Source organism: Balaenoptera musculus, chromosome 5, assembly GCF_009873245.2.
Source record: "Balaenoptera musculus isolate JJ_BM4_2016_0621 chromosome 5, mBalMus1.pri.v3, whole genome shotgun sequence".
Taxonomy (NCBI): Eukaryota; Metazoa; Chordata; class Mammalia; order Artiodactyla; family Balaenopteridae; genus Balaenoptera; species Balaenoptera musculus.
In genome coordinates, this window is record NC_045789.1 from 53930205 (window position 1) to 53950630 (window position 20426).

At 36.8% G+C, this 20426-nt stretch overlaps 1 protein-coding gene across 1 annotated transcript in view; it reads left to right on the top strand.

Moving 5' to 3' along the window:
* TMPRSS11D (transmembrane serine protease 11D) overlaps nucleotides 1-20426 on the top strand; it is a 70567-nt gene that overhangs the window by 4867 nt on the left and 45274 nt on the right. Inside the window, exon 2 of the mRNA XM_036852037.1 lies at nucleotides 18586-18707. Coding sequence (XP_036707932.1) covers nucleotides 18586-18707 — 122 coding nt within the window. The remainder of the gene's footprint in view (nucleotides 1-18585; nucleotides 18708-20426) is intronic.

Sequence of the window (20426 nt, forward strand, 5' to 3'; positions counted from 1 at the left end):
CTCTGAACATTCTTGAATGGGTCCAATGGTACAAATGTGCAAGCATTTCTCTTGGGTATGTTCCTGCAAATGAATTTTCTGGACCATAGAGTGTATGCATGTTTATCTTCAACCTATTCTCTCTTTTCCCATTACAAACAGATTCTCATCTCCACAGCTCTCAAATTGCTCTTGTCTAGCTCTCCAGTGATCATGCAAAATCCAGTGGTCAGATCTCAGAGTTCATTTTACTTAACAGCTTCACAACAGATCATTCCCTCCTTGAAACACAGTCTTCACAAAACTTCCAAAACATCATTCTCTTGATTTTTCTCCTATCCCACTGGTCAAACTTTCTGAGTTTATGTTACTGGATCCTTCTCATTTTACTGTTGTCCAAATTCTAAGTAATTTGAGGTATAACTTCTTTTCTTCTGTAGCTCTGCTTACTTTCTGTGTGATTCCATCCAGTTCCATGGTTTTTACAAACTTCTCAACTGATTTTTACACACACAAAAACTTGAGAACTGCTAGCTTAGATGGTAATTGAAGTTGACTGAATGGGATCAACTAGAGAGAAAAGTGAACACCCAAAGACAGAGCATGGAGCAACACTAGACTCTTAAGGTTGAACAGAGGAGAAGCAACCAGCAAAAGACGTTTAAAAGAAGAGTCAAAAGGATAAAAAGAGTGTGGAATCATGGAAATTAATAGAAAGAGAGTGTTTCAATAAAAATGAATGGTCAAGGGTGTGAAATCCTGCTAATAAGCTATATCTTATCTTCCCTCAGAAAGTCATGAGTGCCTTAAAGCAAGGACAATTGGCCATTGTTTTAAAGTCCCCAGTGTCTAGCAGAATGGCACAATAAGTACTCAATATCTATTGATTTTTCCACCACTCATTCAATAAACACTGTGTTAATACAGTGCCCACCGTGTCCTGGGTTGAAAAATAAATAAATAAGACTTCAGAAAAAAACCACAGATTAAAAAAAATGAAGAGGCATCTCGTACCACCACTTAATCTCTCTTTAGATCAGTCGATTCATATGGATAATGGATAAGATGGAGTGGATATTCCTGAAGTTCCCTTCCACTGCTAACATTCTGTGATTCTGAAGAATGTTTTTACTCTTACAAAATGCCATTACAAAAAAATGATATTATTTGCAGCTAAAGCTGGGTTCTACCTAAAAGAGGAATGTAGAATTTACCACTTACTGAATACAGGCCAGAGTTCTAAATACTTTACAAACAGGACCCCATTTAATTCTCACAACCCTCTGAAGCATGTGATTATCCCCATTTTATGAATGAGGAAACTACAGCTTTTGTTGCTTGCATATGGTCACATTGTGTCTGTCTGAATACAAAACTTGTGATTGGCATTATTGTACTATATTATCTTTCTATATTACTTATTAAAAAATAGAAAAAAAAACCCTGAATAAATAGATACATTTGTTCATGAGACAGAAAGGAATCTCTTATATGTATGGATCTTCATGCCCATGTTAGAAGCCATGGCAATGTTCACAGAGTAGACAGGGTCTCACTTCCATCACCTAATCCACCCTCTCACTGTGCAGATACGCTTAACACACAGACCATCAAAAACTTCAGGAGATACAATGGAGAACTAATCACAATCAGTCCCTCCCCTCATTTATTTGATTGACCACACACTGACATAGGGTCAAATGTCAAATTTTTAACTTATTTATCCTCACAGCAACCTCGAGGTGCAGGTACTATTGTCACATCTATTTTGCAGATAAGGAAATGAGGAGAAGTAAGGTAACTTCCCAGGTTCGCACAGCAAGTAGATGGCAAAAGTGGAACTTGAACCCATGGAGTCCACTTTAGAATCTGTGCTCTCAACCGCAGCCTCTTTCACAGAGCTTAGTCTACTGGGGAGGGGAGAGAGGTGATGTGGGGATGGGGAGATAGATAAGGAACATGTAAGCAGACATTCTTAAGGGAATAAAGTGTTTGCAAAAATTGAAAGTGTGTAGTAGACATGAGAGAATCTACCTAATAGAGTGGTCATGGAGAGGGAAGGAACCATCCATGTGAAGCAGGGAAAAGGAAAGAACACTGTGAAGGTGATAAGGAAACTCACTGATTCTTCATTCAATGACAAAGGAGAAAACTGAAGTCCAGAGAAGGGATTTGCCTAATGTCAAGTAGCTTTTCTGATCTCTTCAACAGTGTTTTCACCCCACTATGTATACTGCTTCCCAAGGTGAGAGATATATCTGCAGCAATTTTACTAAGTTCTGAGGAATATATTCTATATGTAGGCTTCAAAAATACTAGTGTCAGAGATCTTGGAACTCTACTAATTTCATTATGACACAAAATCATCCTGGGAAAATGATACTGAGAATCTCAATTCTTTCCCCTGCTTCTTTGGAAAATCTGGGCAAGAAGCCACTAGGATTAAGTTCAGATGGGTTTGAGTACAAGATGTTGTTTTTAAAAATATACTGATGTAACTAAATGTTACTCAAGAGCATTTGAAACAACTAATCTTGGGTTTGGTCCATGATTCATTAGAAGCTACTTTTTTTCTATGAGAGCAATTATCATTTACTGGATATAGTTAAATAGAACTAACCATGATAAATACATATGGGGTTCTGGTTTCAGTCCCCACTTATTCCAAGTTACTGGTAATAACCCTTAACTAGTAGCTCTGAGAGAATAGTTCAGTAAATTTCTAGATTCTCTATTCTATCATTCCTACTAACTTATTTCATCTAGTTTGTGCTGAAATGTCTTTCTTGCTTTAGACGCTTAACTAATACATTTTTACTTAACTTGTACATTTCTTTTTTCTTTCTTCAACCCCATTTTTCACTGTACCTCCTTTCTTGCCTCCCTGCCCCACCCACCCCAAGTAAACAATGTTAAAAATCTGGTATATATCTCTCTATACAAATTAAACAGGATTGTCTCCTTGGTAATTGTTAGAATTTTTTAATATTTGGGTCTATATATAACAATCAGATCAAATATTAGAAGATGAACACACTTGGGGCAAAAAATGCTGCCTTGTGCTTCTCCAGAGTGTGATGTACCAAATTTCTCACCTCATTGGGACACACTTTGTAGAAACAATAAAACAGGGAATATCCTGATACTTTCAATTTAGTATTACAAATCACATCACAATGAGCTAGGAGTAAGGGCCCCCAAATACTTCACCCATTTATTTTCTATAGAAAGCAAATATGTATCTAGTTTTATTTTGACAAAGCAGTAAGTTAAGGTTTTGGACATTTCATAATGACCTTATAGCAGAAAAAGATTGTCTCCATACTTGGACTTTAGGAAACAGAGAAGAAACTAGGATGTCTTCAGTAGAAATCACTCTGTTCTGTCTTGGAGCTACTCTGATCTAAATGTATCCAAAACCCTTGTTACACAAAGTGTGGTACTGGGACCAATAGTATCAGCATCACCTGGCAGCTTGTTGGAAATGCAGAATCTTGGGCCCAACCCCAGATTCACTAAGTTTAAGTTTACATAATAGGCAATTGATACAAACATTAAAATATAAGAAGTACTAAACAAAACAACTTCAACTAAACTAAACAGCTACAAGGTAGTCTCCCAAGTATTCAAAATGGAGAGAGAGGTACAGCAAGAAGTATCTTTGAGTGTTTAAATATGAATGAGCATGCCCTCCAACCTGGGTGTGCAATAGATTTCCCATTCCTCTCCTGCAGAAACACTTTAGTGCCTTGGGCAAGTCACAACTCACAGAGCAGCATTTTCCTAACTGAGTTCCAGGAACACTGTGCTCCTCAAAATGTTAGGTATTTTGGAAATAAATGTTTCTGAGCTCAAATAAGTTTGGGAGACACTGCTATCTAGGCAGTTCAGGCCGCTTAAGAAAGGAAGAAATTGGGGAATTGGGAATTCCCCAGGAGAACTGCGGAATGCACAGAAAATGAATGGCTTTTTTGTCATTTAGCAGCTGAAATTTAAATATAAGTTTTTCTCTAGGACTTCTTAGTTCTTTTTTTCCACCCTGACAAGTAACAGTAACATGTGTGACATACCACGCTGGATCTAACCAGACTTATAAGCAATTCCTAATGCACTCTTTGTAACTCCACTCAAAAAAAAAAAAAAAAGGAAGAAAGAAAATACAAATGAGTGAGAGGAATGTTATGCTAGAATTATCTGCTCTAAATTGTGTAAGAAGTAAATCATTTCAAAACTCTGATGCTTTAACTATTATTTGTAACAAGTTGTTTGCTATTGTTGTTGTTACTAACAATAAGACACCGTTGTATTCCAATACCTAGATGAGAATTGCTTTCAAGGAAATGGCACTGAAACTTGAACTGAATGGGTTGAGTCCTTTTCTGTCTCTGTGAGTTCAAGTCCACCCTCACTGTCAATTACTCTTTGAAAGTTTGGTAATTTTGTTATTGCAATAAGTTAAGAATCATTAAAAGATAAACAATTTTAACAGCTTTATTGAAATGTAATTATGTGTCATAAAGTTCACCTGTTTAGGTGTACAGTTCAGTGGTTTCTAGTATATTTACAGATTCGTACATCACCAAAACCTAATTTCAGAACATTTTCATCATCCCAATAGATACATTTAATTTTAAAAATTAATTTCAAATACACATTTTTAAAAGAGCGTTTTGACAATAAACTTTCACATGCTTATCGTGTCAAGAATATGTCTTTGTAATTTGCAGAAAGATGGCAAAATATTGTTGGTGCTGATAAAGGTTAAATACCATCTTTAGTTTAAAAAATTTTTTTAAGGAAAAGAGGAAGAAAATCTCTTTAGTTTTTGAAAAAAACTAAACAAAAAAATTTAGTTTTTGAAAACTAAATCTATATAGGAAAAATATACTATTTGGAGGAAAACAGACAAGGAAGCAAATCTTCAACTAAATAGTTATTTCCTGCTCTGAAACTAGTATGGGCTCAATGGTTCTGTCAATAGCTAGCTACACTTTCTAGAACTCAGGTGGAAAACTAACATAGAAGAACAGTGCCCTCCAGAACAGCAGTCCCCAACCTTTTTTGCACCAGGGACCGGTTTCACGGAAGACAATTTTTCCATCAACAGTGTGGAGGGGAGGGGAAGGTTCAGGCAGTAATGCAAGCAATGGGGAGCGATGGGGAGCGGCAGATGAAGCTTCGCTTGCCCACTGCTCACCTCCTGCTGTGTGGCCCAGTTCCCAACAGGCCTCAGACCGGTACTGGTCCACAGCCGAGGGGTTGGGGACCCCTGTTCTAGAGTACATGCTAAGCTCTCCCTAACATTAATCAGCAAGGAGATAGGTAGCCTCTGTCAGGACTCTCTCTGTTACAGTTGTTGGTATTGAAATACCAGGTACACGTTTTTTGACAGTGGTAGAGTCAAGAGAGCGTTGCTCCCATGACTTTGTGGACTTGGTGATTCCTAGAGAAATATTCTTAAAATATCAGCATTGTCAAGTTCCAGAAGTATTTCATCTGTTCTGTAGTTTTCAGATCACCTACACAGGTTCACCTTTGCAGACAGTGCCACCGTGTACCATAGTGCCACTGTGCCTATTTGCACATGGAAAAGCCTCCACAATCTCAGTTACAGAATCAGAATCCACCTTTAGGCAGCTGTATAGTTCCAGCAAAGTTGGCCTTCCTTATAAAAGCAAGTGTATATTAAGTTTAGCAGAGCAGTAACCAGAATAGGCCTTTAAGTCTTTAACTGACTCTATGTCAGTTAGGAGTCTTCAAATATCCTCTATTAATAATTATGCAAGGCTAACCCTTTTATTGAATTTGGAGGTATATACTGAGTAAATGAAACCTGGCAAGCTTTACTGATCTATGTCCAGCAGCATTCCTCAAACCCTCCTCAGCAGTACATTCCATTCTCTTAACCAGACCATCTGCTTGAGGAAAATGAGCGTGAGTGGGACAATTCAGATATACCATCTCCTGCCTTAGTCTAAAATAAGATAAATATCAAAGAAAGATCAGAAACAAGTATCTGGAAATGCTTACTTTAAAACAATGGGTGCAAGGCTGTATTAGGGCTATGATTTGAAAAGGAAGAACTTTGATTTTCTTTGGATAAGTCTTCCACAGTCAAGAATTTCTTCCCCTGAAAAGGCCTATGAAATCAGCCTGACTCATGAACAAAGACTCTTGTTTTTGGTATATGTCACATTCCTTTACAGTCTTTTCAATATCAGAATTAATTCCTGCTTCTAGTAAGTGCCTTTCTTGGAACAGTCCTTGAATATGTTGAATATAGAGAAACCAGAGTAATGGGACCAGTCTTCTTAAAATAAATACATTATTCATGAGAAGGAAGGGGGGAAGGAGGGAAGGAAAGGAAAATCCCCACCCGCCTGGAGCTTCTAAATCAATGAGGGGAGACAGACAACTAACTAAATAAGTAATATGGTATATCAGAAGGCTCTAAGTGCTCTGCAAAATAATAAAGCAGGAAAAGAGGGTAGAGAGTACTAGGGGAGGAGGAGCAATTTTAAGTAGGGAAGCCTCACTGAGAAGGTGTCAATTTAGCAAAGACTTGAAGGAAGGAAGGGAGGGAGGAAGCCCTGGGGAAACCTAAGAAAAGTGTTCCAAGGAGAGGGAACAGCAAGCACAAAATCCCTGAGACAGAGAGTGCCAGGATGTTTGGAGCACAATACGGAGGTAGAAAGAAGTAAGAGATAAGGTCAGAAATATAAAGAAACATGGAATCACATTAGAAATACATGGAAGTAGCATCACCATGCAGCACCAAGAAATTGAGACAAAATATTACAAGATAAATATCCAGGGTTATCTTGGATGTCTGATAAACATTTCAGCATCAGCATTCTTAATCTTGAAGATGTAAGAAAGTATTAAAATATACAAAAACAATGTTGCCCACACAAGAAAAGCACATAGCATTCAGCATGAAGCCCTTATTGGGGTGATAAATGTGCCACCTTGGTGGTATAGCTTCTGCCAAGACCATTTTGTTTAATTAGATGCTCCAATTCCTTACTCTTTATTGGGTGAGGGGGCCAGGTCTGTACTACAAAAGAAACACACCAGCAAAATAGCAAATAAGAACAAAAGCTCAGCCTATAGCTCTGAACTGGTTGGGAAAATCTATCTGCGATGAAACCTTTGACCTTGGTCTCATTATATCATGCCATAAGTACACAAAATAATCAGCTACTGAAGGACAATTCCGACTCCATTAAACCATCAATCAACTGTTTAAGTAACCATACACCCAAGCACCCAGCATGAGTAGTCATTTATGTTGTTTCATTCATTTGACTATTCGTGCCTCTTTAAAGTGTAGACTAGCTAGGACTTCCCTGGCAGTCCAGTGGTTAAGACTCCATGCTTCCACTGCAGGCGGTGCGGGTTCGATCCCTGGTTGGGGAACTAAGATCCCATATGCCATGCGGCACAGCCAAAAAAAAAAAAAAATCTAAATAAATAAAGTGTAGGCTAGTTAAAGAAGTACGGACAAAATTTTGTATTTCTTTCTTTTCTATTTGTAAGCCACAATAAAAGTTCATTTTCCCTGGGTCATGGTTCATTGTATTTTTAGTCTCATATGTAAAAATTATTTCACTTTGGACAATGGTGTAATTATATGTGTTTAGTAAATATTAATTGATGGCTGCCTAAATTATATACACATACTGATTTTCATAATGCCAAATGCTTTCACTTATTACTGGATACCTAAGGCTGTAATAATGGGAAGTTCTTTATGAAATCAAATTCATGTGTGTCTGCATATCTGCCTAGACATTTACATTGTATTTTTTTTTAATCCAAATTTAGTGAAATGAGTTGGTTTCACACTCTCTTTTTCAGAGCTTTAAATTACTCTCTCTCAGATAATGGCTTCAGAAAGGATACCTCCAGTCCCAAGATCTTTTCTTAGGTTAGACGTACCTTTCCAGCTAACTGCTGGGAAATATCATACAAGTACTGCTAGTTACTAAAATTAAATATTATTAAAATACCTGAAAAAACTCAAATCGTCTATTCATATAACTAGTATAACTAATTCCTAAGTTACTCAGGCTAAGCCTTCATTCTCATCTTGGGCTGCTTCTCTTGCCTCTGGCACTGAATTCTCTATCAGGGACTGATCCTAGTTTTCCATCTTCCATGTTTCCCTCCATCCCTCCCTTTCCATCCCACAGTCTCTACAAGGCCCTAGGCCCATCCTATCCCATTCACGGACTAATGAGTTAGTCTCCCCAGTAAGACCTCCTGCCTCCCAACTCCCTCCCATTGTGGCCCAATCAGGCCACCAGATTAGCCTTTCTACAACACTACTGTTTTTCTGTAACTACTCATTTCAAAAACCTCAGTGATGTCCTAAAGCAAGCAAAGACTCCAAATCCATCACACTTAGTGTCTTCTATAATCTTGACTGATCTTAGTTTTCCAGAGTATTTTCCATTTACTAATCTATAAGTACAATACAGGGCCAATTACTATTCCCCAAGCATACTTTGCACTTTCTATCTCTTTTGTTCTTGTTTCTTCATCTACTCAGAAGTCCTGCCCATCCTGCAAAGCATAGCTCACATGCCACATCTTCCATGAAGACTGGAAACAATTTATCTTTCCTTTAACCAAAAGTTACTTCTCTGACCTCTCAATTTCTATAGCATTTGGAGTGCTTATGTGCCACTTTTTACCTATCACTCTAAAGTTATTTAAGGAATTTTATTTATTTTTACATGTCTGGCAAAACAACAGGCATGTAAAACCAATAAATATTTCTGAATACAGGAATTAATGACTATATAAGAACAGTAGAAAACTAATATTAAATTTCTTCTACTAAAAAAAGGACTTCAGTAGAGGCAGCTGTGGACATGTTCCTTTCCTTTGGTCTAAGGTATATATGTGATAACACCCAGGTGTCAGTTGGAAGAAACTGGAGCTCATGAAAAACATTACAACTAAAGATATAAATTAGAAGTCATCTCTGAAAAAGAATGTGTATAAAGTAAGCTTGAAAAAAGTGGAGATAGAGTAGAATAGGTAAATAGGTAAAATTGAATATTTTAAATGAAATACACTTTCTTCTCTTGATAGTATAAATTAAATATGAACAGAGGGTAATAAATAAGATTAAATTGATTAATGAAAACAATTTCTTCTTACTCCAAAGGTGCCTTGTGCTTCTTTAGCACTTTATAGTTTATATAGCATGCATATTATCTGCTTTAATTCTCACAAAATACTGTGCAGTGGGTATTGTTATCACCATGGTACAGCTGGGGCAACTGAGACTCCACCATGTTAGAAGGACTCATTCAAGATCACTCAACAGTTACTGGAATAACAATCTTCAGTTCTTGAGATCTTTCTAGTATACTTCAGTTGTCCCTATAATAATGCCTTATATTCTGAAAAACTTTTTTAGAATTTTACAAATAATTGTCACATACATTTTATTTTGTTCTCTTTGGATAGGGAAGGCATTGTTTTATCAATTTTTAAAATAAGACAGCTGGAGTTTGAAAAAATTATGATTTACATGAGACCTCATAGCTTAGATATGACAGAGAGAGAACCTGAATCCACATCTCCTAACTCCAGTTCTCTTTCTACACCTCCTTAGAAGTCTTTTACAATGCAGGAGTTAAACACTATGCTCAGAAATTTAGTCAATGAAAGGAATCTTTTATATCTCAGGTCTTTCATTTCAAAAACATGACTGGTATTAGAATGAAGGAAATCTCAAAAAGAAGAAATAATTTTTAATTTCCTTCCTTATTGCAGAAATGTAAAGTGAACATTATTAACAAAGAATGTATTACAAAACTGGAACTATTTTTCAATGTAGCTGGGTCCAAGTAAATTAAAACTTGATATACTATGCTGAAGTATAATCTATAATTTTTCCCTTCTCCAATAATTGTTTAATGCAGCCCAAGATCTATCCTCAAACACTAGAACTCAGTGAATTTTTTTAATCAAGTAACAATTGCTGTAAAACATCTTAAAATATATTTCAATGATATAATAATAATAAACTGGAGAAAGAATGTCCATGGGATTTCTGGGCTTTTGAACATGAGCTGCCCATTTTCCTTGCTTGGCCCTGAAATAAACCTTTTTTTGCTCCAAAAAAAAAGAATGTCCATGAACTTCCAGTATATGAAAATGATTCCTTCAAGTTTAGAACCAATTAGACAAAGTATGAATAGAGCATCATAAGGAAGGAATTAATTTTTCCCCCAGCAATAAGGATGGATTTGTCTTATTATGGCCACACTCTCTCATGGGGTTGATTCTGTGGCCTGGATCTGTTAAAAAGAGCCTGAGTTCCAGGATACAGCCTGAGTCCTAAGAAAGGAAGAACTTAACTAGCCTGTGAAGCTATTGAGCCCACACTCTTGGCTTCATTGGCAGCAGGTTCTCCTGAACCATCATCAACCCCCCAACTCAACTACTACATACATGCAAACATAGGCACATGCTTACATAATACCTATTAGTCATTTGTCCATATCAATTTGCAAACTTTATGAGAAAAAAATGAATCCTAGATTGGCTTTTCCCACTAGCAGCAGATTCCAAAGCTTTGACACATCATTTCATGTCTGTTGTACACAGCTGTGCAGTTTGTGCAATGCACAGAAATGCTGGTTCAGGGAGAGACTGGAAGCCTAGATGGTGCCTATGCTCCCTGCCAAGCTGTCTACCCCAGAGTAGAGCTGCATGCAGACCAAGGAACACCACTGTCTCTGTTTCCCAGAGAAGTTGCCTTTTCCTAATTCTCACAGAAGCATTGTATAGGCTTGCTCAGGTCCCTTACCACTTGCCCAGTCTCTGTATCCTCAACTGGTATAAAGTGCTGTATATCCTCAAGGAATATAAGCTAATTTAAATGTTACCCAAGATAAAGTTAAGTTGGAAGGTAAACCATTGAATTAAAAGAAAGTAATGTAGTGCATTCCAAAGGTACATGCACATAAAATGTTGTGGACTTGTGATTCAAGGATAGGAATCTTATCTTCCATATGAACCCAGAGTTTTCAGAATGCATCATGTTTTAATAAAACAAACATATTCAAGAAGTCTTAAAACTATGGCACTTACTCTACCATCATCCAGTTGTGCAATCCTGAATAATCCTGTGTCTCTCTTTTCTTTTGGAGCACACCTAAGGTTATCAAGGACAACCAAAAAAAAAAAAGTTAAGAAAGAAATAAATAAAAGTGTTGGACTAGATCAGTGATTTGCTGGAAATAGGAAGGGGTCCTTTTCCCACAACTCAAAATCAAACAGAGAAGCTACTCCATTTTTATCTGTTTTAACCATTAAGCTTCCAAGCCTTTCAAGACCTTGTTTGAACAAAGTATTTCTCAACTTAAAAAATTAAATCATTGAATTGGATAGTCTCTATTGCCTGCCTCATGACACCATCCAAAGTTAATGAAAGGGACTAAAACAGAGTAAGTTCCTCTACTTTGGAACCATTTCTCATATTCTTCATAACTCCAACATAAAATGTAAATAAACACACTCAAATATATGTGTTTGTATATCCTGTAATACAAGGGCTATAGAAATATTTTTGAACTTTCCATTTCTTAGTATCAACAATAAGGTAGTAAGTGTGACAGAAATTAATAACAACAACGTGATGATTAACAGAAAACTTCCTCCCATCTGAAGTGGCCATTTGTAGTTTGAGCTTGACAGACCTGTATTTGCATTCCAGCTCTCTTACTAGCTGAGTAAGCTTCTGTTTCTTACCTGTAAACAAGGGTTTTTAATAGGGATTAAATTAAATGATGTAGAAAAGTTCAGCCAGTACATGGTAAGCACTCAATAGATGGCAGAGATTATTCTCTGATCTATATTTTTGTCAGTATTTAAAATAAGAGTGCACAGCATACAATCTTACATAAAGTCCCTCCAAACTATAGTAAAATTAGTTTTTAAAACCCTCTTTGCAGAGTCATTCATAAATTTTTCCATAGTAATGCCTGATGTGGACTCTGTAATGGGTATTACGTAGGAATGGGGCATATCCTGGCAGACAAGATGCATCGCTACCTTTCATGAGTTACAGCCTAGATATGGATGCAGGCTCATGAGGGGATAAGGGACTGTAACAGAGAAATTCATTGAGCATTATGAGATCAGATGAGGAGAAAAAGGTAACTACCTGGAGGGAAATGAAAGGCGTTTAAATTATTTTAAGGATAAAATGAGAATTAACCAGGTATGACATTTTCCACACAAAAGACATCACATACAGAAGGGGCTGTGACATTTGATCTGGCTGGGGTCAAGTGGGAAGCTGAGGATGTGGCAGACGATGAAGCTGCAGGGGTGATATGATGGGCCTTAAATGCCATGGAAGATTTGAATGCCATCTGAGGATTTTGATGAGCTATAGAAAAATTTCAAATGAGGTATTGGAAGGGGAGGATGTCAGACCCTAAGATCTACATTTTTAAAAATCCCTTGAAGGATTTTAAAGTGTTGATTGGAAAGAGGCAAAAATCTTGAATTCATTGGAAAGAGGCAAAAATCTTGAATTTGATCTGGATTTCTCTTTTTCCCACATCTCATAAGTGAATCATCAGCAAATCCTCTAGGGTCTAAATTCAAAATATATCCACATTCTGACTACTTCTTACCACCTCCACTGCTACCACCCTTGTCTAAACTACCATCGTCTCTCACTTCGATTATTTAATGACCTCCTAAGTGGTCTCCCACACCATCCAGGCCCACTATTCCCCGCAAAGTACCCAGAGTGATCCTACAGAAGACATAGATCTGAGGTCAGTCTTTGCTCAAAACCCTCAAAGACTTTGTCTCACTGAGAATAAAGACCAAAGTCCTTACTTTCAAAGCCTTAAGTGATCTTCCCCAAACCATTGACTCCCTGATCATTATCTTTCTGACTTTATTTTCCTCCAGTATCCGCCACCCCTAACTTTCTCACTCCACTCCAGTTCAGCTGCCTCTCTTGCTCGTCCTCAAATTTACCACATGAGCTCCTTGCTCAGGACCTTCAAATTGCTGTTTATCCGCCTAGATAATTCTCCCCCTGGTATCTTCATGGCTTGCTCACTTACCTCATTCTGATCTTTACTCAAATGTCAACTCCTCAGCAAAGCCTTTCTTGGTCACTCTATCTAAATTTTCAGCACCCCGTACTTATACTTCTTCCTACTCCTTTGCTTTTTTTTCCTTTATTTTATTTATTTATCTTACTCATTTCTCTCCCCCCATTATTAGGAGTGCTATGATTGTTTCTTTTCATTGTATTCCCAGAAATTAAATTTTGCCTAGAACATTGCAGGCACTCACCAAATGTCTCTTGATAATGGAAGAAGGGAGAACATTTAAGAGGTATTTCACATAATACAAAATAATAGCAGCCAGAATAAAGAAAGAGATAGAGGTGATGGAGAGAAAGATTTAGGCAGTAGGTGTAAGCACCAATGACCTCTCGAATGTGGGAACTTACCAAGAGGGAGCAGGTACAGCTAATTCCTGGATCTTTAACTGTACCAGATAGATGGTAGTGACATTCACCAATATTAGAAATAGTGGGGCATGAGTGCAGGCTGGAGAAAAAGATAGCAAGTTCAGTTCTTAACTGAACTGTTATATTTAAGGAGGTTCTAAAACATCCATAAGATGTCCAATGCATAATTGAAAATAATGATGTGGAGCTCAAAGACAGAAGTCTGGGCTGAAGATCTATCTTAGAAAATATTACCTTATTATATGCCTGCTGAAACCAGGGCATAGGATGGGATCATTGAGGAAGAATACACATCAGGAGAAAACAACCGCGGACCAAATCGTTACTATCATACCTGAAATCTTATTTAAATGGACACAGAATTGTCTAAAAGTCCTCTACAGACATACTATGTATATCTGAATTTGCAATTACCCTGTCGTTGTTTTCCTCTATTCTTACAAATAATGGAAAGTTATTGCCAAGTGACTCTATTAATCCACAATCATATATTGCTTCTAACTATGTGTCAATGGCAGAAGTTAACTAGTATTCCTACATAAATCTGATATATTAATGTAAGGTATACTTTCAAATTAAAATTAGATCAACAATTATTTTATTGCACATTTACTATGTGTAAGAACAAAATCCTAGCACTCAATTTAATAAGCACTCAATAGATGTCGATTCCCTTTGCTTCCTCCAAGTGATGTCACAAGGGATAGGAGTCCCAAAATTTCTTCCATCTCTTATAGTGTGAGGGAGGAAGTCTACATGAGAGGAAGTCCATGTTCTTTTATTCTAACCACCCTGGTTTCCATTTCAAGCTCTGTCACTCCTGAGTTATTACTCTCTGAACCTCAGTTTTCCTATCTTCCAAATAGGGATCATAATACCCATCTTACAAGACTATTATGAAGACTGGCAATAAGCATGTATAAAGTCTGACACTTTGGTTCTCATAATAAAAGCATAGAATAAGTTTTCTAAAATTCATGTAATTTTCCAAGTCAATGAGAGAGAGAAAGAAGGAGACGGAAGCTGGTTAAATATGTCACAACTGCACATTTGTTTTGCTGTTTAAACACAACCACTAAAAATTTTACTGATCAGGATCATGCTTTAAAAGCAAACTATTTGCTTGAAGATTTCCACTGAATATGAGTCAAAATTCAGACAGTGTTAGCAAATATATTTTCTCTAATAGTTTTCAAAGCAAATATTGTACACAATTTAGTGTGTGTTGGCATAAGCTTTATAATCAGCGACATACAGAGGTTCAATGACAAGTTGCACTGCTAACAAGAGAGCAGGTATTTCTTCAGCAGTTTCTACAAGATGGAACAACCTATTCTTATGTAATTAATTATGGCTTGTGAGATTAAGGTCATTTGAGCTCCACACCCTTTGTTTATTGAGTCACATGTCTCATGGTGCTTTTTAGCCATTGGGTTTAATATGTTTTCCATGAACTGAAGCAAAGATGGTTCTAAAGCCATTCCCATGGGAGGCTCATCCAAGCTAAAGCATATGCTGACTCTAGCCTATGGTTTTTCTTTTTTGGTATTTTGGCTTCCAAGTTAAGCCTTGTTTTTCAGTAACTTCTCATTCTACACTCATAAATCTTGATACTTCTATTCACCTCTGGAAATACAGTCAATTTTTTGTTTTGGGGGTTTTTTTTAAACATCTTTATTGGAGTATAATTGCTTTACAATGGTGTGTTAGTTTCTGTTTTATAACAAAGTGAATCAGCTATACATATACATATATCCCCATATCTCCTTCCTCTTGGGTCTCCCTCTCACCCTCCCTCTCCCATCCTTCTAGGTAGTCACAAAGCACCGAGCTGATCTCCCTGTGCTATGCAGCTGCTTGCCACTAGCTATCTATTTTACATTTGGTAGTATATATTAGTCCATGCCACTCTCTCACTTCGTCCCAGACTACCCTTCCCCCCACCCCATGTCCTCAAGTCCATTCTCTACATCTGCGTCTTTATTCCTGTACTGCCCTTAGGTTCTTCAGAACCACTTTATCATTTTTTTTTTTTAGATTCCATATATATGTGTTAGCATACGGTATTTGTTTTTCTCTTTCTGACTTATTTCACTCTGTCACCTTATTTTTTTTTTTTAATTATTATTATTTTTTTTTTTAATTTATTTATTTATTTTTGGCTACGTTGGGTCTTCGCTGCTGTGCATAGCCTTTCTCTAGTTGCGGTGAGCGGGGGCTACTCTTCGTTGCGGTGCACGGGCTTCTCATTGCGGTGGCTTCTCTTGTTGCAGAGCACAGGCTCTAGGCACGCGGGCTTCAGTAGTTGTGGCTCACGGGCTCTAGAGCGCAGGCTCAGTAGCTGTGATGCATGGGCTTAGTTGCTCCACGGCATGTGGGATCTTCCCAGACCAAGGCTTGAACCCATGTCCCCCGCACTGGCAGGCGGATTCTTAACCACTGCGCCACCAGGGAAGTCCCTGTCACCTTATTTTTGATAAAGAAGGCAAGAATATACAGTGGAGAAAAGACAGCCTCTTCAATAAGTGGTGCTGGGAAAGTTGGACAGCTACATGTAAAAGAATGAAATTAGCACACTCCCTAACACCATACACAAAAATAAACTCAAAATGGATTAAAGACCTAAATGTAAGACCAGACACTATCAAACTCTTAGAGGAAAACATAGACAGAACACTCTATGACATAAATCACAGCAAGATCCTTTTTGAACCACCTCCTAGAGAAATGGAAATAAAAACAAAAATAAACAAATGGGACCTAATGAAACTTAACAGCTTTTGCACAGCAAAGGAAACCATAAACAAGACAAAAAGACAACCCTCAGAATGGGAGAAAATATTTGCAAATGAAGCAAGTGACAAAGGATTAATGTCCAAAATTTACAAGCAGCTCATGCAGCTCAATATCAAAAAAACAAACAACCCAATCCAAAAATGGGCAGAAAACCTAAATAGACGTTTCTCCAAAGAAGATATACAGATAGCCAACAAACACATGAAAGAATGCTCAGTATCACTAATCATTAGAGAAATGAAAATCAAAACTACAATGAGGTATCACCTCACACCAGTCAGAATGGCCATCATCAAAAAATCTACAAACAATAAATGCTGGAGAGGGTGTGGAGAAAAGGGAACCCTCTTGCACTGTTGGTGGGAATGTAAATTGATACAGTCCCTTGTTGTTGAGGTAGGGGGTCAATCAGTATGAAACTTATTTGGGTTGGCTTGCTTCCAGCTCTTCTTTTGACTCTCCCCTGCTGAGTACCCACTGATATTTACTGAACTTACAAATGCCAAACACTGTGCAACTGTGACCACACGTCATTGGCACAACAAACCCAGTAGGAAACAGAAGAGTAAACTGAGGCTCAAAAAGTCAGCACGTGTCAATGGGCCAATTTTACCCTACTAGAAAATTACTACAGTTAGTCATTCCCAAATGTTGGACTCTGGACCAGTGTCACTGAAAGTCAGTTTTGATTAGCATAGCAAAATGAACAAATAAGAACAATGTAGTAAAAAGACATCATTAATCTAGAGCTAAATTATTCATCTAATTTGTTATTATGAGATTATGTCCTTCCTACTTTTATCAATTTAAATGCCCTTTTATTAAAAAATAATATTTGAGCATGGTCAATTTTTGTAATGTTTAATGTGTTTATTCAACAAAATTGAAAGTTGGAAAGTCTATGTCCACCTCCAAAAATCTTCTGAAATGATACTGGTCCCATAGCCATAGCGTACAATGTGCAGGTGGTACAATGTAAAATACCAGGAGATGCCCTTTCATCAGTATGTGAGTTGGGTAGAGCCCAAACAATACCAGGCAACCCTGCTGCGAAAACTAAAGTCTGGGAATCACTGACTCTCAGAGCATTCCCTTCCCACTTATACCAGAATGTTAGCAAAACAAATAGAAAAAATGGAAATCTGACTATATTCTAGCTAAATGTAAGTGCTTTTCAGTTCTGTTAAGGCTTTTAAATCTAGAACACACCCATGAGTTAACACATACAACAAATATTTATAAATATCATAAATCTACGGACCACCTATATATGCCAGGTACCCTACAAACTGTCAGAAACATATGCATGAATACCATCTTTATCCTCAAGGTTCTCACAGTCTAGTGGAGAACCTATTTAATAGAAATATATACTTTATACACTTAACATAACCTCACTGATCTTCAAATTAGCCTTGTGAGGCAAGTATTATTCCCATTTTTTCAGATGAAGAAAATCTCAGCTAAATGACAATATGATCTCCAAGCAAACAAGGGATAAAACAGGAATTCACACTCAGCTCTTCTGGTGACCTCCCCAGTGTGAGTGTGTGTGTGGTAGGGAGAGAGGCCATGAGGAAGTACTTGGATTATATGCTTAATATAATACCAGATACTGTTAGTACAAATCTATTGGCTTACACTGCTGTTGATGATTTCATGGGTGAAAAAAATTACGCAAATCCTCTGCTGCTGGTACAGTTCTAATTAATTACAGGTGCTTATTACTCTCCTGGATCTCAGCTCTCAGCCTCTAGACATACCCCCATTTTAATAACCCGGAGAATATTACAGTGAGAAATGCTACTGTTCTGACTCCCTCCACCCCTCTCCCCCTAAAATGATCTCTCTTCAGCACATCCCTGAGGATGGTGCCCAGGTAAGGGAGCTTACTAAAGTAGTGTCCAACATAGGGTCTTAGAAGGAGTTGTAGTAAAACAGAAATAGTTGTTATTCTTGAGAACTTCATCAACTGGCAGAAGAAGGAAAAGTAATTGCAAACCAGAGGTCAGATTTCCTTATTCTTCTATCAAACTATCTAAATGTCAACATTTTAGTGCTGGAAAAAAAATTGAAAGAAAAACCATTAAGGAGAGTGTTGTTCAGTTAGATTTCATTTCCAGAACTATATTCCTATCAAGAAACAATCAGTTTTCTATAATAGAGCCATGTGCAAACTAAGAGACTTCTTACACATGGAAGGCAGAAAATGATCATGAGAGCTGAAATGATTGTTTCTCTGAGTGAAATGAGTGGCCTTTGATCTTTTCCCTTGTTCTAAGGCCAACACGGGCGCCATCGGCCTCAAGATCTCTGAATCCATACATAGTATGTTTTGTTACCGTCGCCGTTGTGGTGATCCTGGCAGTGACCACAGCTCTACTTGTCTACTTTTTAGCTTTTGGTAAGTACCAGAAGATTGGAAATACCACTCTTCACATGAATTAACTAAATATACTTTCAGATTAAAAGTTTGGCATTCTCACTTTTATTGCCACTTCTATTTCTTAATACAACATAATTATATATTTTATTCATATACCCCTGAATATATGTTCATGTCTATATTTTCTCTAATTCAGTATTTTTTCTCTTCTTTTTCTTTTGGCCTTTTTTAGTATACTAAACAACATTAAACCCAGACAAGAATTATTCTAGCCAAGGGAAAAAACTCAATATTTTTCTGATGCTAGAGTTCACTTGTTTTGTTTTTTCATTAATACCATGATTTCCTTCTTCATTTAAAATTTGCAAAGGACCTTAAGTTTCAACATCTAAAAGTTGGATGTATCTAAATATTTGTTAATTCATGACCTGTCTCCTGAAAATAATCTTAGGGGCAGAACAATTATGATAAGAGATGAATTTGAAGTTAAGAAGTAGAAAGAGGTTAAAAACAAACTTTAAAAAGGATTCTGTTCCTTTTTGTTTCTCTTAGTTTCTTTAATTTTTCATTGCATCATAAAAATAGGAAACAAAGAAATAATATAAAGAATGCATATACCCTGCTCATTCACAAACAATATCTCAGTGAATATTCTTTCAGATGTTTTAATGTAGATAAAATGTGTCAAATTTCACTACATAATATATGTTATAATCTGTTTTCTTCACTTGAAAAAACACTTTGACTTTGTTTTTTTTTTTTAATTTTGCTATAATCCTGTTAAATTATTTAAATCATTGGGGCAGGGCGGGGCAGAGTGTGAAGGCATATGGGTATGTGTGAGTGTGGAGACTGAGCAAGAACAAATTTATTTATTCCAGTAACTAGGAATAATCTTTTCAGTCAATCTAATTATAAAGTTGTGGCTAAATTTTGCTTCTGACTACATTTTGCTATCAAATCACCTAGAGACAAATATGTCCAAAGTGAATTACGGAAGAAGGAAAAACAAACATCAAGTTTCAGATTAAACTAATGAATTTTCGCTCTTAACGGCGCTGTATTGTCACACTTAAACACAAAGTGCGAAGCCTAAGTAAGTCCTCTTCAAAGTGTATACCAGTGACCACTTATGGCTCCAGAAAGACTTGTCCTTCTGCCACAAAGGACCACACAACCCTATCCCCAGGATCTCAAATGCTTTCCCTGATTGAGGTATTTCTCTGCATAAATTATGTATATGAATGATCAAATGGAAGCAGGGAATTTTTTCCCAAGACAGGTTAGGTTATGTCCATGTTCATAATGTTTCTAAGGTAAGGACAAGTATGTTTTAGGAATTTTTATTTCCTTCACATAGATTAATATATCCATTGGTAGACCCTTTTTGATGGAAATAGTTCACATTGAACAACCAGATTAGCTTTCTTGTCAGAACAGTTATTTTCTAGCTTAATCCAGAGAACCAATAAGTCACTAATTCCTCTAAAAAGAATAGTATTTGAAATAATTTTTAAAACTATTCAGAATTACTTTATTCCTTAATGATAAATGAATAATAGTGTATTATAGACATTAATATTTCCTGAATGAATAAATCTGTAATCACAAATCTCCCTAAAATACAGTAAGAATGAAAATTATGATACTACTGAACAATTTAATTTCTCAAATAATGCTGCTCTGATTTTCATGCATTTTTAACAGTTCTAGCATTGCCAATCTTTTTAAAAACTG